The sequence below is a fragment of the Zonotrichia albicollis genome, chromosome 3 (assembly GCF_047830755.1).
Source record: "Zonotrichia albicollis isolate bZonAlb1 chromosome 3, bZonAlb1.hap1, whole genome shotgun sequence".
NCBI lineage: Eukaryota > Metazoa > Chordata > Aves > Passeriformes > Passerellidae > Zonotrichia > Zonotrichia albicollis.
In genome coordinates, this window is record NC_133821.1 from 61,122,442 (window position 1) to 61,143,523 (window position 21,082).

Genomic DNA, 21,082 nt, shown 5'->3' on the forward strand with positions numbered 1-21,082 from the left:
AAAAAAAAAAGTAGAAAGAGCCACATGCAATAAAGCTAAGCAACGCAAGAAATACTGACCTCAATTTCACTTCCCTAGCTAAAGATTACAGTAGGTAGATATTTAACAGCTAAAACTAACAAAGAGAGACATGCAGTAGCTCTAGCATAAAAAAAAAAAAATCAGAAGTTATATATTATTTACTAAAGGTGGTGGTTGAAGAAAGGTAACAGTGACGGCAGGACTGCTTTTGCATAACAAAGTCTACAGTCCCCTGCTCTGGAGAAACATGTTGAGCCATCCCCACAAATTCTCATGGCAAAGAGCCTGACTCCAGCTGCCTTTGGGCTATGATTAGGGTGGGAGTGCAAGAGACCCAAGCTGTGGGGGAAGCAGTTGTGGAGCCACTCTAAATGTCAGACCACTTTCAACCATTTTCCCCAAAGCAGAGTGTTTGACTTGCCTCTTTCCTCATTCATCCGGTGATGCAACCTGTCTCAGCAACTTATACTTCTTTCTCATCTTTTTTCTGTCAGAATATAAACTATGCTAGCTTAAGTTAGAAAGGATCAGGTGGTCTTTCTGACACACACTTCCCATCTGCTCACGCTTGCTTTACATTTTCACTTAGTGCATATTAGTAGACTTGGAAGCTTAAATATATTTAACTTATTCTATTATATTTGCCCTGTAATGCTCCATCCCAACACTGATCCCACAAAATTTGGTCTTTTTTCTAACCCTTATTGACTTCCCTTTATACTCTAAGTCTGTTAAGCACACAGACAGAATTGTTTTACTTTGATCCATTCTTGTGACTCGCCATATCATGTATAATAAAAGTAACACAGAGAAGCCCTTCAATAAACCCAGGATATTTTTGAAGGACGGGCATCTTAAATACAATTGTAATATTCTGTTATGTCAACATCCTTTAAAAAACATTGGTTGAATACAGGGGCTGCAAAAATGGGTAGGAATAGACCCCCTCAATCAAGAACAGGTGCTGCAATTTTCATTTTGCAACCCTCTTTATAAAACTTTCATTATTTAAGGTTCAAAAGTCAAATGACTCCAGTGAAAATTATAAAGGGATTGCAGGGCACCTGAGCTGTATGCTGAAAGGCATTACCCAGGGCTGGGACAGGCCTGGCGTGTGCATACAGTGAGTTAGATGATAGTTACTGTGGTTCAGACTAATGCACAAGAACTCGGGACATCAGACAGGTAATCCTGGCCTAAGCTTTCAGATCAGCTGAGCTCCTTTTATCTGGGAGATATGAACATACATATCACAGCCTTGGGCTAGCACACTCAGTACCTGGCAGCACCAGGTCATTTTCTGACAGACTATCCATGCCAGCCCATTTCATCAAGTCAGTCAGACTAATCAGAAAGCAGAAGTGCTGGCTGGAGCCAGCTACACATATAAATGCTTACAACTAAATGACAGATACTGTAATTAATTTTTGCAAATGTTTTAATTGATCTGTATTTTTCTAATGTCCCTTCCTCATTTACTGAGGACAAATTGAACAAATCCAAAGCATGAGTAATTTCAATTAGAGAAGTAAGATCATTTTTAATAGCTCTATAATTACAGAATTTAAGACAAGGCTTCTAGCTAGACCTAGTGGTCATTGGATCATTAAGCACCTCTTTCTTGTGCAATATCCTTCCTCAGCTTCTGAACGAAATTAATATAGCACCTATTTGTATTCAAGAGATAATAAAAAATCAATAGCACATACTTACATTTTATTGATCACAATAAGAATATAAACAAGCCCTTCTTTCAATATTCCCCTCTTCTACAGAACTACTTGTGAAAAGGGCAGCTTTTTGGGCTTGAATGGGGAGACCATGTCTTCTTAGAAAGAACATCATGAAATAAGATAAACACTATTCTCTCTCTAAAAAATAAATCTGATGTAATATAATTTTTTTTTCCCCCGAAAGTTGCACAGATTAAAAAGACATGGTACTAGACAAAGGAACATTTGAGTTCTGGCCAACTAATTCTCCTATCTTTACTTTTTCTTCAAAAAGAGGAGGAAAACTGAAAAATTGTAGAGAGTCAGTGATGCACAGTTCTTTCAATACCCAAAGGTTCTTTATTAACACTGCTCTGTTGGGATGATTTAGCAGTCAAATACCCACAAAAAGAGAAAAACTTCCTTCAAGGACAAGAAGTGTCAAAGAAAACAAAGATTCCCAAAACAAAAACCATGACACTTTAGCCATGAATGGGAGAATCTAGCAGAATCCCACCCACTTGCCAAAGCTTCAGGTCAGCATACAATGTAACTTTAATAAAAGAAAAAAAACCAAAACAGCTGAAGTAACAAAAATTGCCAGTATCTCTCACAGTAGGAACTGTTCTTCCTGCTGACACTCTTCTAATTAAAAGAACTTTTTTCTATTTCTCCCACTCAGCGTTTTGAAAAATATCTGCTTTTATTTCAATTTTTCTGGTGAAATTTTTAAGGTAGCTCTCTGACTGCACATGTTATTATGTGCAGCAGATGGCAAAATCATAAACCAAGTTATTAAATCTATTCCCTCCATCCCCCAAATACACAGTAAATCAACATGTGCTGATGTTTTAATGAATACAGACTCAGTTTGGGTTTACTTTAAATCCCACTCACATGAACAGTAGCCTTACTACTGATTTGAAAAGGAACTTAAGAAAGTCTCATGCCTCAAGTGAACTGAAGAACAGAGACTGGATCTACACTATCAAATACCTCTCCTTTTTTTGAGAATATATTCTTTCTTTATATATCCAGCAATATCATTCTATTGCAGCCATGCTACATCCTAAATGCTTAAAAATAATCTTACAGCCTATATGGTCCTTTCATCATATTTACATAGGAAAAAAAGTTACCAACTTTTTCCTAGGAAAGTATGTGTCAAATATATTAGTCAAGAATTCACAAAATTAAAAATAAGCAAGATGTAGTATTGCATCATAAATAATAAATACCACAGGTATCATTTCCAGCAAAATATTTACTGAAGACTACATAGCATTATACATAATTGGATATCAAAAATAAAACTGGCCACAAATCTCCTGTTGGCTGGATGAAGAGTATTAAAAATATTTACCCCTATTTCCATGGTGAATGAAATCAACAGTTAAACATACCCTATGCTACAGTCTTTTAACAGCAGCTATATGAAAATTCTGAGCTTGCAGATGCCTCAGGAATGCCTCATCCAGAGTCACAGAATGGGTCAGGTTGGAAAGACACCACAGTGGTCATCTGGTCTAACCTCCCCACTCAAGCAGGGTCATCCTAGAGCACATGGTACAGGACTGTGTACAGACAGTTCTGGAATATCTCCAGCCAGGGAGAATCCACAATTTCTCTGGCCAGTTTGTTCCAGTGCTTGCACAGTAAAGAAGTTCTTCCTCCAATTCAGGTGGAATTTCCTGTGCACCCGTGTCTGCCCTCTTGTTCTAGTCCTTGGCTCCATTGAAGAGAGCCTGGCTCCATCTTCTTGACACCCTCCCTTCAGATACCTATAGACATGGATGAGGTCCCCTCTCAGCTGTCTCCTCTGGAGGCTGAACAAGCCCAGCTTCCTCCATCTTTCCTCCTAAGAGATGCTCCTGTCCTTTCAACATCTTGGTTGCCCTGTGCTGGACTTGCTCCAGGAGCTCCATGTCTCTCTTGCACTGGGGATCTCAGAACCAGATGAGTTCTCTCACTTACATTAAAGGAGCGCTACACCAAACTGTCTCTCGAGCTATACCTTAAACAAGAGGCACTTAGGAAAGACTCTGGAAAACCAGTAAAAATTACAAAGACAGAGCCATAGAATGGTTTGGGTTGGAAGGGACCTTAAAGGTAATCCAATTCCAACATCTGTGTTGTGGCCAGGGACACCTTCCACTAGACCAGGTTGCTCAGAGCCCCATCCAATCTGGCTTTGAACACTCCCAGGGATGGAGTATCCATAGCTCCTCTGGGCAATCTGTGCCAGGGCCTTACCACCCTCACAGTACATAATTTCTTCCTAATACTTAATCTAAACCTTCCCTCTTTGAGCCTGAAGTTTTGCCCTTTGTCCTATCGCTACAACCTGATCCCTCCAAGTGTTTGAAAAGCAAAACACTGCTAATGGTGCCCTGCCATACAACACTAACCCTGTTGCTCAATCACTAATGCTTGCAAGTCAGCTACCCAAAACAGCAATTCCCATGGCCTCCAAGGGCCCTTCTGGTCAGACCGGGAGCAGTACTGCAGTACTACTCACACCCCAGGCAGCCTGCAAAGCTATCCACTGCTCCAGCTTGGTGCAAGCAAGCAGCCTGAACTGAAAGGTGTGCACTGTGTCAAGGTGTAACTTATTATTTGCAACCCACACTGGGTTGCAAACCACATGTAGAATACATGCATATTAAACACTCAGATTCAGCAAGAAGTCAAACTTTTAAAAAAATTGAATAGCCCTGCAACTTTCCTCCAAAGGTGGTAGAATTCAAATCACCATGGAAAATTATGATGAAATGAAAACTGGTTAGCTAAGACTAGCAATGCACAGTCATTAACTATAACCTTTATAGCAACATCTTATGACTGAAACTCTTCACTAGTAATTTCTAGAATGCCTCTGCTGCTTGATTGACCTCAAAAATCAGATAACAGCAAAAACTAAACTAAAACTTTCAACCAGCAACATAACAGGATACCTCCTGTTAAGGTATCACTCCCTGTAAAAATGTATGGTTTTGGTATTACTGGAACATTTGAAAAAGATCCAAACAAATAGCTATAAAACCACATATAACAGGAAATAAGCCAATGTTATCTTGTACTGCTCTGCCCAGACAGGCTCCAGGCAGCTTATCCTTGCTATGCAACATTGTATTGACTATTATTAGGAAGCACAAAAATCCAGCAGAAGAACAAAACAGTTGGCAATAGATTTTTTTTTTTTTGTTATCCCACTTATTTTTAGGGAAACAAGGTTTAGGAAAAGCAAACATAAGGCATTTCAATTAAGCAGATATATATAGATACACACACACTTGTTTTGCAACATTTTAATCCCCTGGTGCCAAGGATACCACGGTCCTGATATGGCTGATGTTTGCGTGCTACTAAAAAACATGTTCTAGAACAGCAAGACTGAACTTGTTTGTCCATATGTGAATTTCATTTTTTTTTTTCATATCAATAACCTCACATGACTATTTTTGGTAAGGGTGGGTATCAGAGACATGGCTTTTCTAGAACAGAACCTCTGTCATACCCATTTATCCAAGAATCTTATAATTTATGAAGAAACACAATTTTTATGAAGCAGGCATTATATTCAGTAGTTAGGCATGCAGCAACATTTTGGAAAGTCTACTTACAGGTAATTTGGCTGAAAAAATGAGGAAAAGGGAAATGAAGGAGCTGCTAAAACCATTTCACTGACTTCCCTGTTCTAATACCAGGGAAAATACTTCCTCCCAGAAAAGATGTTATGTGGGTGTGCTTGAAAACATCTGAGACTTTCAAGGAACACATTCTTTTTCTGGCATACACTGAAGCATTTCTAAAAGTGATAAATGACAGTGTCACAGTCGCCTATCCAAATTTAAATGAAAAACAGAACAATCCTTTCTGAAACAGACGAAGGCCAAGTTATCATACCTCTCCTTGAGCTTCGGGGACTGTCATTTAAAAACAGGACAAGATGACATCTCCCCTTTATTCTGTTGTACCAGTCATCTCCTGCTGGTTTCCTGCTAAGAGAGCTCTTCCTCTTACCCTCCCAGGAACACTACATTAGTCACACATCATTTTCCCTAGGTCCTAGGCCACCAGAACAAAAACACAGAATGTAATACATTCATTTACAAGAAAGGCCTTACTGTTCTCTTTTCATTTTATGTAAAAGGCCTAACTGATCATTTCTTCCACTTTCATTAGAGAAAGGCGAGAGATTTCTAGTCTAGCACATCTTTCACAGCCTTCTGTGAGTGTCTGAAAAGCACTTTTTGGATAAGAGCTATACAGAAACTCTATAGGGAAGCCTTTTTACTTTTTTTAACAACAAAAAAAAAATCTGTAATTTAAAATGCAGCATTAGATCAAAACTTTCACTGATTTTGAAGCCATCTTTAGAAACATCATACAGAGAAAAGAAAAGACTGCATCTTTTACAGAGTCACATTTTATACTGGCAAAAGTAATAACTTAATCCACTGTTAAATAAAGAAGTAAAATCAAGATTGCTGCAGTTTTCATGGCATAGAGGAAAATAAAACCTGGCCAGTTTCTGAAATTAAGTACTTCATATCCCCCTCTAGGAAATTTTATTCAAATATATGGAATTGTGCAGCATGCACATAGCACCTCAGGGTATCAGCACAGCACTGGGTAGTCTCTCTGAAATTATATCTTAGCAAATGTGGCTACCAGTAAGTCACGAAGCAAAGCCAAGAACAATTCAACATGCCAGATATATACTCTGACATGACTGGCCCTGCTGGCTCCAGAAAAAACAGTTTGGAAAAGCAGTGTTCTCCCAGACACAAATCTGCCTCCATTGAACTTGGAAGTGAAAAAGGGGAGGGAGATTTGGAAGGTCAACCTCAGAAACCAAAGGGACATCAAGCTGGAGAGACCTACAGTTTGATAATGACTGGCACTCAGACCACTGGGACCTGCACTACATTTGGACTAACAGCTCCAGGACACAAAAAAAAAAATAAAAACTCTTTTTGTAAATGTACTTTTTACATATATATATATATATATATATACACACACACATAGATATACACACATTTACATACATACACATATATATGCACATACATATGTTTACACACACATGCATACATATATATACACTTTTTCTTTTCAGAGCTGTAGCCATGGGTTTCTAAAATGAGCAACAGTTTCCAAATAACTCTACTTTCTAATAGAGTATTTTTAAAAACATTAAAGAATACTGAATAGAAAAAGGCAATAAAAAGAAAAACATAAAATGACAAATGCAAATGGGTGTGAGATAACGTGACAGACAAGTAAAGGCAGCAGAGAAAATACCACTGATAGATACAGGCAAGGTAAGAAGTGAGCCTGGTACCTAGCAACCAAGTGATTTACTCAGATTTGCTGCTAGAATTTCCAGAATTCTACATCAAACTCTGTAAAATACAGTAGGAGAGTGTTAATGATTTGAGTGGAGAACAGAATATAAACAACATTAAATGAAACAGATCTTTGGAATGTTTATAATTCAACTGAAATCCATACATCATACTTACATTATTCTTCTGGAAAATAATTTCCTGAAATAAAAACAAAAAAAAAAAGAGAAAATGTTGATAGCACTAGGAAAGATATTTGATCAGTATGACTTTCTAATACTACTATTTGCACACATAACAAGAAAAGATTGGTTGACAGATGTTTTCTTATGCTTGTCAAATCAACATAAATGAGGTATTGTCTCAGAAGAGACAAAGTTACTATGGAACCAAGTAGATACATACAACTTATGTATACATAAGAGCATACCTACTGTCTGCATGTTAATAGACATATATACACCTATATACATCTCCCTCCATTTATAGATTTTTTCTAGAGGGATGATGTCCAGAAGTTGTCTATTAATAAACATCTATTCATATTTGAAAAGTCAAATATAGTAAGTAACATTTTGCTATCAGGAGAAGCAATCAAAAAGAATAGTAAAAGCAGCATTCATATGAGGTTTTAAAATATTCCAAAACTGCTTGAAATTCACTTGGCTCTAATAATCAGATGCAAAGAACATATCTTCACATTTTCAACGTGAATTTTCAGAGAATTAGAAGCACACCCAGATGGAAAGAGCTGATTCCTGCACACTAATCCAGGTGGTACAGCTCAAGTGTAAATCACTTTTGAACAATGATCATCTTGCTTCCAGCATGACTTGTCAGCAAGTTCTGATCCCAGGAATTGATAACCATAACAGATTTATCAGACAGCTTTTCCTGTGCCACTGGGACTGGTGAATAGCTTCACCAGCACAACAGCATTAAAAACAAGCACAGTGTCAAACCAAGGTCCCTCCTACTTTCTGTGTTGTTTAAGTCAGGCTTTGATAAAACTGTTCTTCTCCCTGTAGAGAGGGCATGTTTCACATAGGACTGTTTCTAGCTTTCCAAGTGTGGGTCATAAAGGTCTGCTTAAATCCCCCAGCATGGACAGGGATATCTTCAACTAGATCAGGCTGATCAAAGTTCTGCCCAGCCTGGCCTGATTGTTCATGCAGAAGAAAATTTCACCAGCAAAAGTTTACTGCTTAGTGCCCTGATTAAATTGTGGGCTGCAGTTCTGTATTTCTTTCATTTTCAGTTTTTTAATTCCCCTATTCATACAGGATTAAAACTGCACATGCTCTCCTGCATTGCTTCTACTCTTTACCTGCTGGCTGTGACAAACACAGGAAAAAACACTGCCTCAGAAGATGTCGCAGTATGCCCACAGCTACTATTTTTAGGCAGTTACTTACTAAATAGTATGGAAGAAGTCAAATTAGGTTTGACTAATTCCCTACAGGCTATCAACAGCAGAAATACAAGCCCAGTTCAAAACTAAGGGAAACCAAAGGGAATCTTTCAATCAGCAGAGTACTGGTGGCAACTGTGACATCCAAGTCCCCCTGCAGAGAACTGGGCTTCCACTGAAGCCAATAGGAACCCAGCACGTTACCCATTCACAAAGCCCAGCTCCTAAACTAGTAAAAAGTTCTTCCAAGTGCCCAAGAAAGCCTGATGCCTCACCCCAAGTGATCTCTCCGTGGGAGTTGGGTATTTGGCTCTTTGCCCAGGACAATGAAATTCTGCTCTGCTTATACTGTAGATCATTGTACTTACACAACTGGATTAAATTCCCAGATACATCTTTTATCATTAGCATTATTTTTAGGGGTTTTATCTGTACACTCTTTGTGTTGCAAGAAGAAAGGAAATAATTGGATTGCAGGCGGTCCAGTTAGCTGAGAGAATTTAGAGGGGAGAGCAGGGGGAACAAACTGAGTTACTAAGCATTTCCTCCAAAATATAGGGCCAGTCTGAAAAAAATAGGACAGACTCAAAACCAAATAGCCTGCACTTGCCAGAAGCAGTGGAAGCAAACCCTTCCTGAGTGGTGCTGGTGCCCAGACTGCAGTCTGACTCACCAAGCTGCTCATTCTAAATTCTTCTTCTCAGCAAAGCTTGGAAGGGAAGTGCAAGAGCATAAAACACCTCCTGAGTAAAGCCAATGCATCTGAGAGAGGGGAAGTAATTGAAAAGACTGCCATCCAAGTTGTCTGTCCTTTCCCATCATGGAAGTTGCTAAACTTTTAGGATAGTTGCAGTAGAATGCAAGTACCAACTTCTTGGCTGACAAAATCCACAGCCCCGTAGATGATCTTAAAACACTCTTTTGCCTTAAACCAAAGTACTATAACTGTGCACTGAGGCATGAGTTTTGTTTTTACTGACTGTTACACTGCTGCTAATCCCCAGCACAGCAGTCCTGCAGGTACCTGATGCAAACAGCTGTAACTCAGCAAGATTTAGCAGGGGGTATCAGGAGGCCTCATAAGGTTTAGCAGAAAACTGCTAATTTAGACAGAATCTAAAGCCTAAGGATTATTTTACTGCCTACACACTACCACTCTCACAGGATTGTTATTACTGTAACAGTTTACCACAAACACCAGTAATTCCCTTGAATGACAAAGTCTTGCATTTAGTTTCACATCTCAAATTTGGCAAACCTCTGTTTCCATAAACAGCCATTTAACAGCTAGGTATTTAACTGACTGCAATCAGGCAATCTAAATCTTTCTTTTTAGAAAACTAAACTGAGTTTCACAGCATTGCATTGTAGACATCTTTGCCAGGCTTCAAAACATTTTTCTGCTATTCTGTTCTGAACCACATGTGTATTTCTTACAGAAAGAACTTATTTCAAGGGTTAGACTAGCTGCAACTTCCCCTCCAAACCCCTTTTTCCACCCAGAGCTACCTTCAGTGACTGCAGAGACTCTGCATTTGTGTCACAGTAGAGGATAATGTTGTTGGCCATGCTGAAGCTCTCCCTGACTCCCAGATGGTAGAACAGGGAAGGTTGACGGAAGGCATCACTCATCTCTACCACAGCAATATCTGCAGAAATAAATAAAAAAAAATATTGTCAATACCACACATTTCTGACAGTTAAATACATCTAGGTCAGTTTCTTCATACAATTTATTTTGGTAAGAAGGCCTGGCTTTAAGTAGGAAATAAGAGATCTAGAGGGATTTCCCCATTTTAGCTATTATGCTTGAATTTTGAACACAGTCAGCAGGATGTGGTTGAGTTTTTTTCTATTTCACTATTACTCCTCTATTTTTTCTTTAAATGAGACCTTAAAATGGCAAAAATGGACAAACCACTAATCAAGAAAAGGAAAAAAAAAATTAATTGCTGTCTTCAAGAATAAAATTTGCTTGGTAAATCTATACATGGTGAATGATAACCTTAGCAAAAAATAAAAGAAAAAATTACATTAGATGTACTTTTTGCAAGTTGCAATAAAAATTCATGTAATCTATAACATACTGTATAGATTCTGTACTAGAACTTGGAAGAAAATGAACTGAAAGGTAACATTCCAATATAAATTACCATTCAGATCTATTTTGATTCATACAGAGAAATGATAGAATGAGAAAAAGGTACAGATGCAGAGAAGCAAAGAGGGAGTGAATACATAAAGCCAAAGAAACCCCTTATAAGTAAAAACTTTACTGCAGAGAATTCTATTCATAACAAAGTTTACCTGCGTGAATAATGCATGCAAGCACATACATGAATGCTTAGAGAACCAGGAATGCAGTCCACAATTTCTCTCAAACCATGTGTTTCTCTTGACAAGATTTGCACCAATGCCAAAGTATAACAAGAGGCAATTAACTATTTCTGCTGACTCTTTGTAACATTGCTGTTATACCAGGCAGCCTATTTCCACAGCAAAAGTCTTGTGGAATCAAGAGAGCAAAGCAAGAAAACTGACTCATCTTCACCTCTTCTACAAACACCTTTCTGTCTTTTCACCCAATTAAGTTTTTTCTGAGGTTAAAAAAAAAAAAAAAAAAAAAACAAAACAGAAACCTAAGCCCAAACTAGAGAAATAAGCTTCTGTTAAAGAGTGGAAAAAGAAAAGCAGCCTGGTTTCCAGTATCTCTCTATGCTTTGCCATTCCTTTGGAAGCTTTCATGACTGAAAAGACAGATAGCAAGGCAAGCTCTGTAGGGAAAAAGCCTATGCCCTCAAGCTTCTCTACTCTACTCAATCCAATCAGAGATTCTACCTCTAACCACGGATTCTCACCTCACCTATTTACTTAGATCATCAAAACTGAAATGAAGATATTTAATAAAAGATAAGCCTTGTAGTCACACTCTGAACTGGGGAAGCTGTGTCTCTCCAACTTGTTGAAAAGGAATACCTTTGAGACATCTAGTCTCCAGTAATGTGTTTCTGTAACTGGCCTACAGGCTTATAAATTATTAAAAGCCTGAAGGAAGGATAGATACATACAGGGGAAAGAGTGAACATTTGCCTATACGAGCCTTGGCTCTTCAAGAAACAAAATTAAAAGAAAGGAGACTAATATGGTATAAAAAAGATATTTTTTCACACTTAAAAATCTAATATTAAACTATGTTTTCTAAAAGATTTATAACTTATGTTCTAAGTATCTCCCTCTGTCCAATTCCACGTAAATATTTGCAGTATGGATGCCATCAAATTTTATTGAAGCAAAAAAGGCAGTGCACTACTAAGACTACACATATACTCACTTTCATTAATTTTAGGAAGCTGAAGCATCACAAAAGCCAAACAAGAATGACAATACCTCTACTACATTTTGGGTGAGATTACAGTCTGTTTATTTTCTTCTGAAACTTGCCATAATACAAGTTATATTTTTAACCTCTCTTACTCACATAGAAGTCTAATCTTGAGCAACTCCAAATCTATGGTACATATCTGTTAGTGCCAAGCAGGAGGAAAACTTGCGCAACGTGCCATGACTTAATTCTGCAATCTTGCAAGATAATGTGCTCTCACTAGAGTTGCAAAACTAAGATTAAAAGAAAAATACAACTTTAGATGGAGCCTGATCAAAGCTAACCTACAAAAAACACTTGAGAAATCCGAAGTTAAAATGGCAAGTTCCTAAGATCATGAAGAAGGAAGGAGAAACTAAAAAAAAAAAGTGTGTATATATATATATTACTGTCAAGCTGGCCAAATACATTGATCAGAGTCTGACACAGGACCACACTGTAGGAAACATTCTTGGGTCCTGTACCATCCTGACCATAGTAATAATAAAATAAATTAAAATTAAATTAAATTTAATACCCAAACCATACAAAAACCTTGAGTTACTTACACAGATAAGGGAAGAACCATGAGTAAAGAAATATCTGTATGACTGACACTGAGTTACAAGCATCACAAAAGAGTTTATGCCAGTATTTTTTTATGTAACTAAAGAAGAAAAGATATGTCAAGACTTCTGTGAAATCCTTCTGGATAATCTCACTTGATAGACAAAGCAGTGTCTTCCTTAGAATAGGTCCATCTTTTGTCAAGTTTTCCAGCTTATTCTAGCAGTTATGTATTTACAATGTAGAAGTCACTCATGACAAAGAGATCAGATTTCTCCAAGTTCAGGTTAGTCCTCAGGGCTGGTATTGCAATTGCCAAGGGGAACAACCCAAATCTTACCTGCAATTCCAGCAACTCAGAAAAGCCATATGCACTTTTGAGACCAGATGTCTATCCAAATAAAAAAAAACATATATCCTAAATCAGCTCTTCTGACAGACCTATTTCTGACTATCTTCTTTCACAATATCAGGGGAGAAACTTCTCTGAGAGAAGGAGAGATCAATGTACTTGACAGAAGTCAAATACTATGTAACTGATTTGGGAGGGGAAAAAAAAAGAAGATAAAAAACCCACCACAGAAACACAAGTGGTATTGGTTTCTATAAAGCACCTGAAATGTACCATCAAGTGCACCACAAAACAGCCAAACACTATATTCAGTTACATAAAATATGATTAGAAGTTTAGCAAAGATGAGCAAGACTGATGGTTTTCAAGACAAATCTAATTAAAGGTATACATACATATATTAATATTCTCATTAGTTACAAAGAGCCAGGATTTAGCTAAGCCCAAAAGAACTGTTTGGTCATCAATACATAAACTGCCATGATCTTCTTTACCAGGTTCTCACTCTGATTTCCCCCAGATGAAATCAACTGAACATTCTGATGGCCTAGAGGATAAGTTTTCTATTCACTGGAGAACACAATTTCATAAGTGGCAAAATGGTATTTCAACAAAGGTGGAGGAATCAGCTCCACAGTTATACTCGAACTACCCCCTTACCAAAACATCTGTGGTTTGAGTTTCAAGACAAGTAAAAGCCTGATCAAGCACAGGAATCAGAGTCGAGCTCTCTCAACACCTAGGACCTCAGAATGAAGCACTCCGAAGACCAGGAACGTCAGCTCACTGACATCAATTCACTTCAAATGCTCTTGCACACCTCCCATGTTGCAGCAAACATAGTCTGTTCAGGCTCCAGCAGACTAATGAGTAGGGTGGGTGTGGAAGCACACTGCATAAAACAGGAGAAAAGACAAAAAAGTGCAAGAACTGCAAGTTTTGCAACCTCACTGGCTGCAAGAATGTGAAATTTAATTTTGTGCCCAAGACCAAAGTAGGGGATAAAATTTACTCTATCTCATGAAAGTCAATCTGGTGACAGATCACTGATACTAAAGAAAACAGGTATAGAACAGTCCTTACCTTTTCTAGTAATTTTTGACATTACAGCTAGAAAGTCTTACAATAGGTTTTGCAGTAAATTATCATCTCCTGATAGTTTATGAACAATAAAGTCTAATTACAACCTTCTCTCCCATCTCCTTAACAGCTGGCATGCCTAAATAGATAAGACAAGTGCATCACAAACATAAGACTAGAGCTTCATTCACTCTGGCCTAGGCACCAAAACCAGCATACACCCAGCAGCAGGCAGTTCAGTGTCCATGTCCTAAATCACCCCGAGCTCTGTCTGCTGAAAGCAGCCAAACTGCCTCTAATGAGGCTGCCTGTGTACACATTAGCTGAGTAACCACACACTGAGCTGCAGACACGCCAGCTCCTGCGCAATCACAGCCTAGCCTGTTATTAGGCTAACTAACATCTACACCAACAACAGCTTGAAACACGCTATCATGCATCCAAGAGAACAAAGTATCACTGCAGTAGTAACGCTTTCTATTACCCTGGGAAATCAGATTCATGAGTTGGAATTGGAGGCAACCTACTTAACCTCTTTCACCGGAGAAGAACCACAGCAGTACACATCTCTGTGAAGTTTGGCATAGATTAAAACTATCTTACCATCATTCCTAACTGTGATGTGAATCCACTTCGTTCACTTTAAGCTATCTGTGCAAAGACTGAGAACCTTACACATAAAATCTCTGCTAATTAACTTGTCTTAAGAAATGGTAAAAACTCAAGAGTAGACACATTAAGATGGTGAAAAAAGGGAAAGTGTCCATTAGTGGATACAGAGCCCTTTGCTCTTGGCTATTAGCCATGCCTTTAGTCACCAAGACAGTGATAAATGAAATGCAGTGGTTAAAGTTCATCTCCTACTCATTGTTTTAAATGTAACAGGGCAAAGAAGAATGTTTAAATAAGTGCTCTGAGATATCTCACACGTACACCCTACTTTTTGATACTACCCACTTGCTGCCAGGAGAAGCAGTGAATACAAACAAAGCAGCTATACAACTAATGAATGTTTATGTTTGCTATTATCTTCTGATTAATTGGTACTAAACACATGACCATTACCTTACATTCACTGCCCCACAATTAATCAGGGGAAAACGAAAGATGATAACGGCAACTTCTGAGACCAGGATTTTGTGTTCTTTTCCACTTGAGGGCTAAAAGAGTAAGATATCATTCTGACAGAGATACAGAAGAAAAGAAAGGAGGACAAAATTTATTTCAAAGCAAGTGTGAATACCAAACTTATTTCACACTGCAGTAGTAGCTCTCCATTCAGCCTTAGAATGATGATATGGTGACACTTACTATTGGGCAAACTTTCAGAAATAAGCAAGGAATATCCTTATCTACTTCAACTTCTGTATGACTCTCTGTGCTTGGCATAGATATTTTCCTGTTTACCAGAGACTGCCTGCACAAGGTAGGAAACCTGCTTTGGCAATCCCAACACGTCAGTACAGATTGGTATTTCTGGTTCAGCTGTGGAAACCACAGTGCCACTGACTTGTCAACAGCACTGGAAACAGACATTTCCTGTCAAGAGTGTCTCATATGGCTCCAAGACCGGAAACAATCAATGGGAGCCACTGAGGTGAGAATACCCAAACACAGGTGAATGGCCAACCTCCCAGGAAATCAGTCCAGCCAAGCCAGTCTGTTGGGAGAGGCTAACAAAAAAACCCCCAAAAATAAACAAACAAACAAAAAAACCCCCACCACTTTGTAAAGGTGTCTGAGGCTTGAATATGGGAAAGGAAAAGCAGGTGATGATGGCATAGCAAGTTAAGTATGCCATATACTAGAGGAAAAGGATGGTATTTGTAGAGGTTTGAACTTATGCACAAAGTAGGCTTAAGAGCATCAAGACAAAAACAAGTGATGGACATGAGCTAGTTCTTATCTAGTGAAATGCATTATGACTTAGGAATCTTATCTTACTGTATCAAGAAGTAATCTTGTCTTGAGTAGTCTCATTTTTATGCAATGGAAGCAGAGATCCACCATCAATGAAGTACAGATCAGAGCCTGTCCTGCAACCTATCCAAAAGGGAGTTTATGAGCACAAATTTCCAGAAAATACAACAAAAATCCAGCTGTCTGGTGGGTGGTCCCTTTCCAGATGCTGCATAACACATAGCATAACATAAAGTTGAGCTAGAAATAATTAGACCACTTAGCACTTGCCCAAAAAGCACCAAGTTACCTTTGGATACAACAGTACCATTTTGCCCTCATGCTGCTATTAAGAGCCCACTGTTCCTTGAATAGCTAAACTGAGTTGAGCTGCTCTTGAATTTCAAAGTGCACTCCTACACCTAGACTTATAAGCAAAAAGGTATGATTTCACTTCAGATAAACTCAATAAACAGCTTTTACTGTTGGGGGTGGTTCTGACTCTCCTCCACATTTGTATCAGATTTAGTGTGGTCAATACCCAGTGAGACAGCTCAGTCTCTCTGTTTGCTTGGAGGGGTGGGGTGAGTGTGCAGGATCAGCTGACTCCTGGATCAGTTAGATGATCTCACTTTCCACCCACACAATCACTAGGTGCTATATAAAGAAGGCACCAGACATCACAACATCTGCAAGGATGCAACTGAATACCTACTTAGTCCTGCTTGAGAGTCACATATTGTTCCAGGAGGTAGGTAAATTTTAATCTTCCATACAGACATGGATGCAACATCCACTCATTTAAGAATCCCATATATAAGATCACATGAAGAAGAGTTCCTTAAGGAACAACACAGAAAATCAATTAAAAAAACATATACACAGTCTACGTCATAACATTAGGCATCTATATCCATACTGACAGACTCTAAATTGAGTATGTGACTCAGTTTAGGTCTCTAGGAATCTGCTCATTACTAAAAAAAAAAACAAACAAACAAAACCAACAAACTAGCTACTCATGTAAAAGCAATCTTTCCTCTTTTTAAATAATTAATAATTGTTGATTTCTTTCTAGTTAAGGTAAGAGAGAAGAACTACTTAAGGACGGACAATGTGCAAGAGCAAATATAAGATGTCCCTGTATAAATTTAAACTGCAAATCACAAGCAAGTTCATAATCTACAAACCCAAATGTCCTGGAGAACCACCCCAAATGTCTAACTCATTGGCAGTGATCTGCTGTCACACGGGAGCATTACAAAACTTGCACCCTGTCCCAATACATCGAGGTGCTCCTTAGTAACACTTGTGCAAATTGATTCCTGCCAACTTTTGTAGCTAACTGTCTCAGATCATTCTCACAAAATCAAATGTAATACTTCACCAAGTAGAACCAACCAAGCAAGGAGGTGAGAAAAACAAGTTACTTTTCTTGTTGCAGCAACAGTATTCAAGACCAAGATCCTCCAAGTGAAACTCTGACCTTTTTGTCTGCACTATGCTTCAAAGATGTGAAGGGAAAAGAACTGCTTGCTTCTGTAATCAAAAACTGATGAGAGATAAGCTGAAGGCAATTACCAAAATAAAACAGCAGAAGCTGGAAACGAACTGGTAACAAAAAGAAAGTTATAACAGCTGTTAGAAAAGAAATGAGACAGAAGGATAGAGATGACAAACAAAGGGTTGTGTAGGAATTAACACATCAAACTACACATCAAAACCTAAATTACTGTGTCAATGATCTGAAGACAACTGAAACAATATAGAAAGGCTTTCTGATAAAGAAAAAGAAAACAGAAGAAAGCTTGAGTTTCAAAAAATACACTCTCTCCTGGCCCAAAACAGGATTATAATGTTATCACATGATTCCAACCCCCAACAATTCAGAAAAACCACTCTCAGCTTAATGCATGTGGGAGGAACTCAGGATCAGGCAAGAATAAAAGATGACAAGCAGACAAAGAGCCATTTATTCAAAAATAACCTCAGTATGTTCAGATTCACTGCATCTGTATCAACCCTAGTGAAACAGGCCCCCTAGCACCAATAACACCAAATCCTAAAGACTACCTTAACTCTGAACTTTGCATCAGAAAAAATACTCAGATCACAATGGGGTAACTACTGAAGCTCAGCTGAAGGCTGGAGCACATTACAGAGCTAGAGTAAGGATCTGTGCCAAATGCTATTTAAGCAATCCACAGACACAACAGCAGAAGCAGTCAATGAAAACAAGGCAGACCATAGCAAACCAGCACTTCTACACTGAGAAGTTTTGTTCAGAAGATCTTCATCATTGCAATTTTTTTCAAAAAACCAAATCCCCTTGGCCTGGATCTTAAGCAGGCAAAGAGATAGGGAGATAATAGAGAGATAGAGAGAGAGGATGTGATGGTATTTGTGTGATTATTTTGGTTTATGTTCCCATGTCAGGGGTCCCAGAGAAGCAAGATGAAAGAGTGATTATTTATTCTCTGGAGAAGTGATTGAGCCTACCCAAGAAGAAAGAACTTGCAAGAGCACAGGTGTGCCAACAGAAAAGTTCAGAGACGAAGGGAAGGTCCTATGAAAACCAAACAGCCAGGTCTCATGGGTGGTAGAAAGTTTTCCAAAAGTCTGTGTGAAATGTAGAGTTTGCTCCAGCTCAAAAGTTGCAGAGAACGTTAAAGCCAAGGAAAGAAACAACAATCCTCAAGGACAGGACAGGCAGGAGAAAAACCTGATCAAAAGTTCTTTTTATTTCGTCTTTCCTGTTCTGTTTATTTCTGACTTAATGACTTCAAGTTTTCTCCACCTAAGAAGTCTTCCCGTTTGGGTTTTTTCCCCCTAAAATCTAACTATTTTCACTTATGACACAGTTATATAGTTGGTTTCTTTGCTCAGCTCACTGTGACAAAAATGTCTAGGCAGATTCACCTCCAAGCTTCAAAAACTAAGGCTGGATTTCATTGCAGCATCTGGAGGCATCAGGTCAAAACTCTGTTTAACTCAGTATTTCTTCTCTGCCAGAAGCCAGCAGGCAATGTGGCAGAGATGGTAAGAACAGTGCAAGTAAAGACTGAGCTTTTTAAAATAATCCAAACACATTTAGAGTAAAATGTTGAGCTACCTAGAAAGCTGAATATCAACGAGTAATTTAGTGCTTAGTATTATGTGCACAATTAGAGCTGCTTTTCTTCATGTATAATACTTTGCATCTACTATCACTGAACTTTAGCTGTCCTTTAGTTGTTCATTTCCCTGGTACCATAAAACCTTCTGCAATTCTTTACTGCCTATTCTCTAAAGTTTTGACAAGCCTGTACCAGAAAGACATTTTCAGATCAGCTGTGAAACTTCTGAAAAATCCAATTCAAAACAAGAAGGTACAGAACAATCCTTTTAACAGCCTGTTTTTCTACAGGCAACCTTGCTTCATTTCAAGCCTTATCTTCTGTTCCTTTCCTTTAAGAATCCACTTAAGGGTTATAAGGATGTCATCTCCAGATATTTTGTCCCTTTAAGAGTATTTAGTAAAGTATGCCATCAAAAGCTTTTTGACAATTCAATATACTGTCTTAAATGGATTACCCTTAAAGTACAGGCTCATCAGAAGAGTGCGATTTCCTTCTACAAAAAACCCATTTCCACTCCTCCCTGCTGCCAGATTTTACCCATGATGTGCTCTTCATTTATATTTGTAACCCATTTGCCCTAATGTAATACCAATATAATCTCCCACTACAATGCTGCCAACATCAAATAAAGTCAGAAGTCATGCACCAAAAAAATAGTAGTCCTCAGCAAGTATTACTCAAACTCTTTTGAAAACTGCCTTACCAAGGCTTACATGCCTTTTTACACATTTTTAACTTGCTTACTCATCCAAACAAAAATTCTCCTTCCAAAGGGCATCAATACATGTCTTCATCTTCTTAGCAATGCCACCTGATGTAGATTACTTTAAAATTTCTGTTAATTTGTGTGTTAAACAGCACACATTCTCTGGAAGGAATTTTCCTTAGGATGTCTTTATGCCATCTGAAAGCTCTTCCTTTTTGTAGCTAATCCTGTCAATTTCTTGTAGAGAAGCTTGCTCATTTTTACATAGATTCTAGTAGAAATGTGGCCTGCACCAAGAGGAGCTAAATGTCTAAGACAGACTGTAGACCCTTCTCAAGAAGGCAAGAGCCACACCCATTAAGCTACTGAAAAGACTCTGCAAGTGTTTCTAATACAAAGATGCGCAAATATTTCTTATAACATTATATTCAAGTAATGAGAGTTAATGTTTTCCAATCCAGTGATACAAAAAATGGTTTAAATTTAAAAGATTCATGATCAGCAAGTAAACACTGAAAAATAAATACAAGCACATCAAGATTATGATGAACAGCATCTAGAATGTCTGTAAAAAAAAGGAATCTTCCTAAACCTCTGAAAATTTGGAAGTAGAATTTTTCTAAGAGATGTAAACAAACACATTTGTTAAATGTCTTTATTTAGTCATGGAAATACTTCAGTTCTAAACCTCCCCTTATTTTTCATAAATAATACAGCACTTGAGAATTTTAGACCCCAAATTTCATAATAATCAAAAAATATGCCCACCACTCCTGGTTCTCATCATCCCCCTCCACAAAAATCTCTACCTTGCAGAGATTGGACACTGTTGTGTCCAATGTTTTTGACAAAACTAACTGCCTGAAGGATTTGGAATTTCACATGCCATATTTTCTGATAAGAAACACCACTATCTCTTGAAGAGTCCACAAATCTTGGCAAAAAGGAAAAGAAAAAATAACTGCAGAACCACATGGCACGTTCTAAAACATCTGGCAATTCAACAGACTGAAGAGTTTCCAAGTCATTTCACGTGTACACAATATATCGCAGGTCTTAGCAAACCCATCCCTCAGGAATGTTAGTCCTTTTGAAGACTATTTAACTATGTCCTTGTATGGAAAATTGCTTCTTTTAGCTTCTTATGAAGCTGCTTACAGATAAGAATTAGAAAGTCAAAAATTAACAATTAGTGATTACTACTTAATAAATCTTTCCTTTCCATTCCTGATTTTAGATTACACCACCTTTCACTTAGGATCTTTTCAGAAGAAAAATAATCTAGTCAGTCTCCACTGCATGGAAACAATTCCATGAATGATTCTGATAATCTGTTTTTTTCCTTTTCTGTGTATTCCACCAAGACCCAAATTCAGTTTTTCAAATGTGATGATGCACGTGGTGAAGATACAGCACATCACATTTATACAGCAAACATCTCTTATAGTTTTTCCTTTCTCTTTCTTTCTTTCTTGCTTTCCTTGTGACTGCTGACAAGTT

The 21,082-nt window shown here is 38.0% G+C and overlaps 1 protein-coding gene across 1 annotated transcript in view; it reads right to left on the bottom strand.

Moving 5' to 3' along the window:
* Nucleotides 1–21,082, bottom strand: part of MAP3K5 (mitogen-activated protein kinase kinase kinase 5) — a 97,931-nt gene that overhangs the window by 59,627 nt on the left and 17,222 nt on the right. The window contains exons 2-3 of the mRNA XM_005489219.4: nt 10,008–10,147; nt 7,265–7,288 (exon numbers count right to left, since the gene is read on the bottom strand). Coding sequence (XP_005489276.2) covers nt 7,265–7,288; nt 10,008–10,147 — 164 coding nt within the window. The remainder of the gene's footprint in view (nt 1–7,264; nt 7,289–10,007; nt 10,148–21,082) is intronic.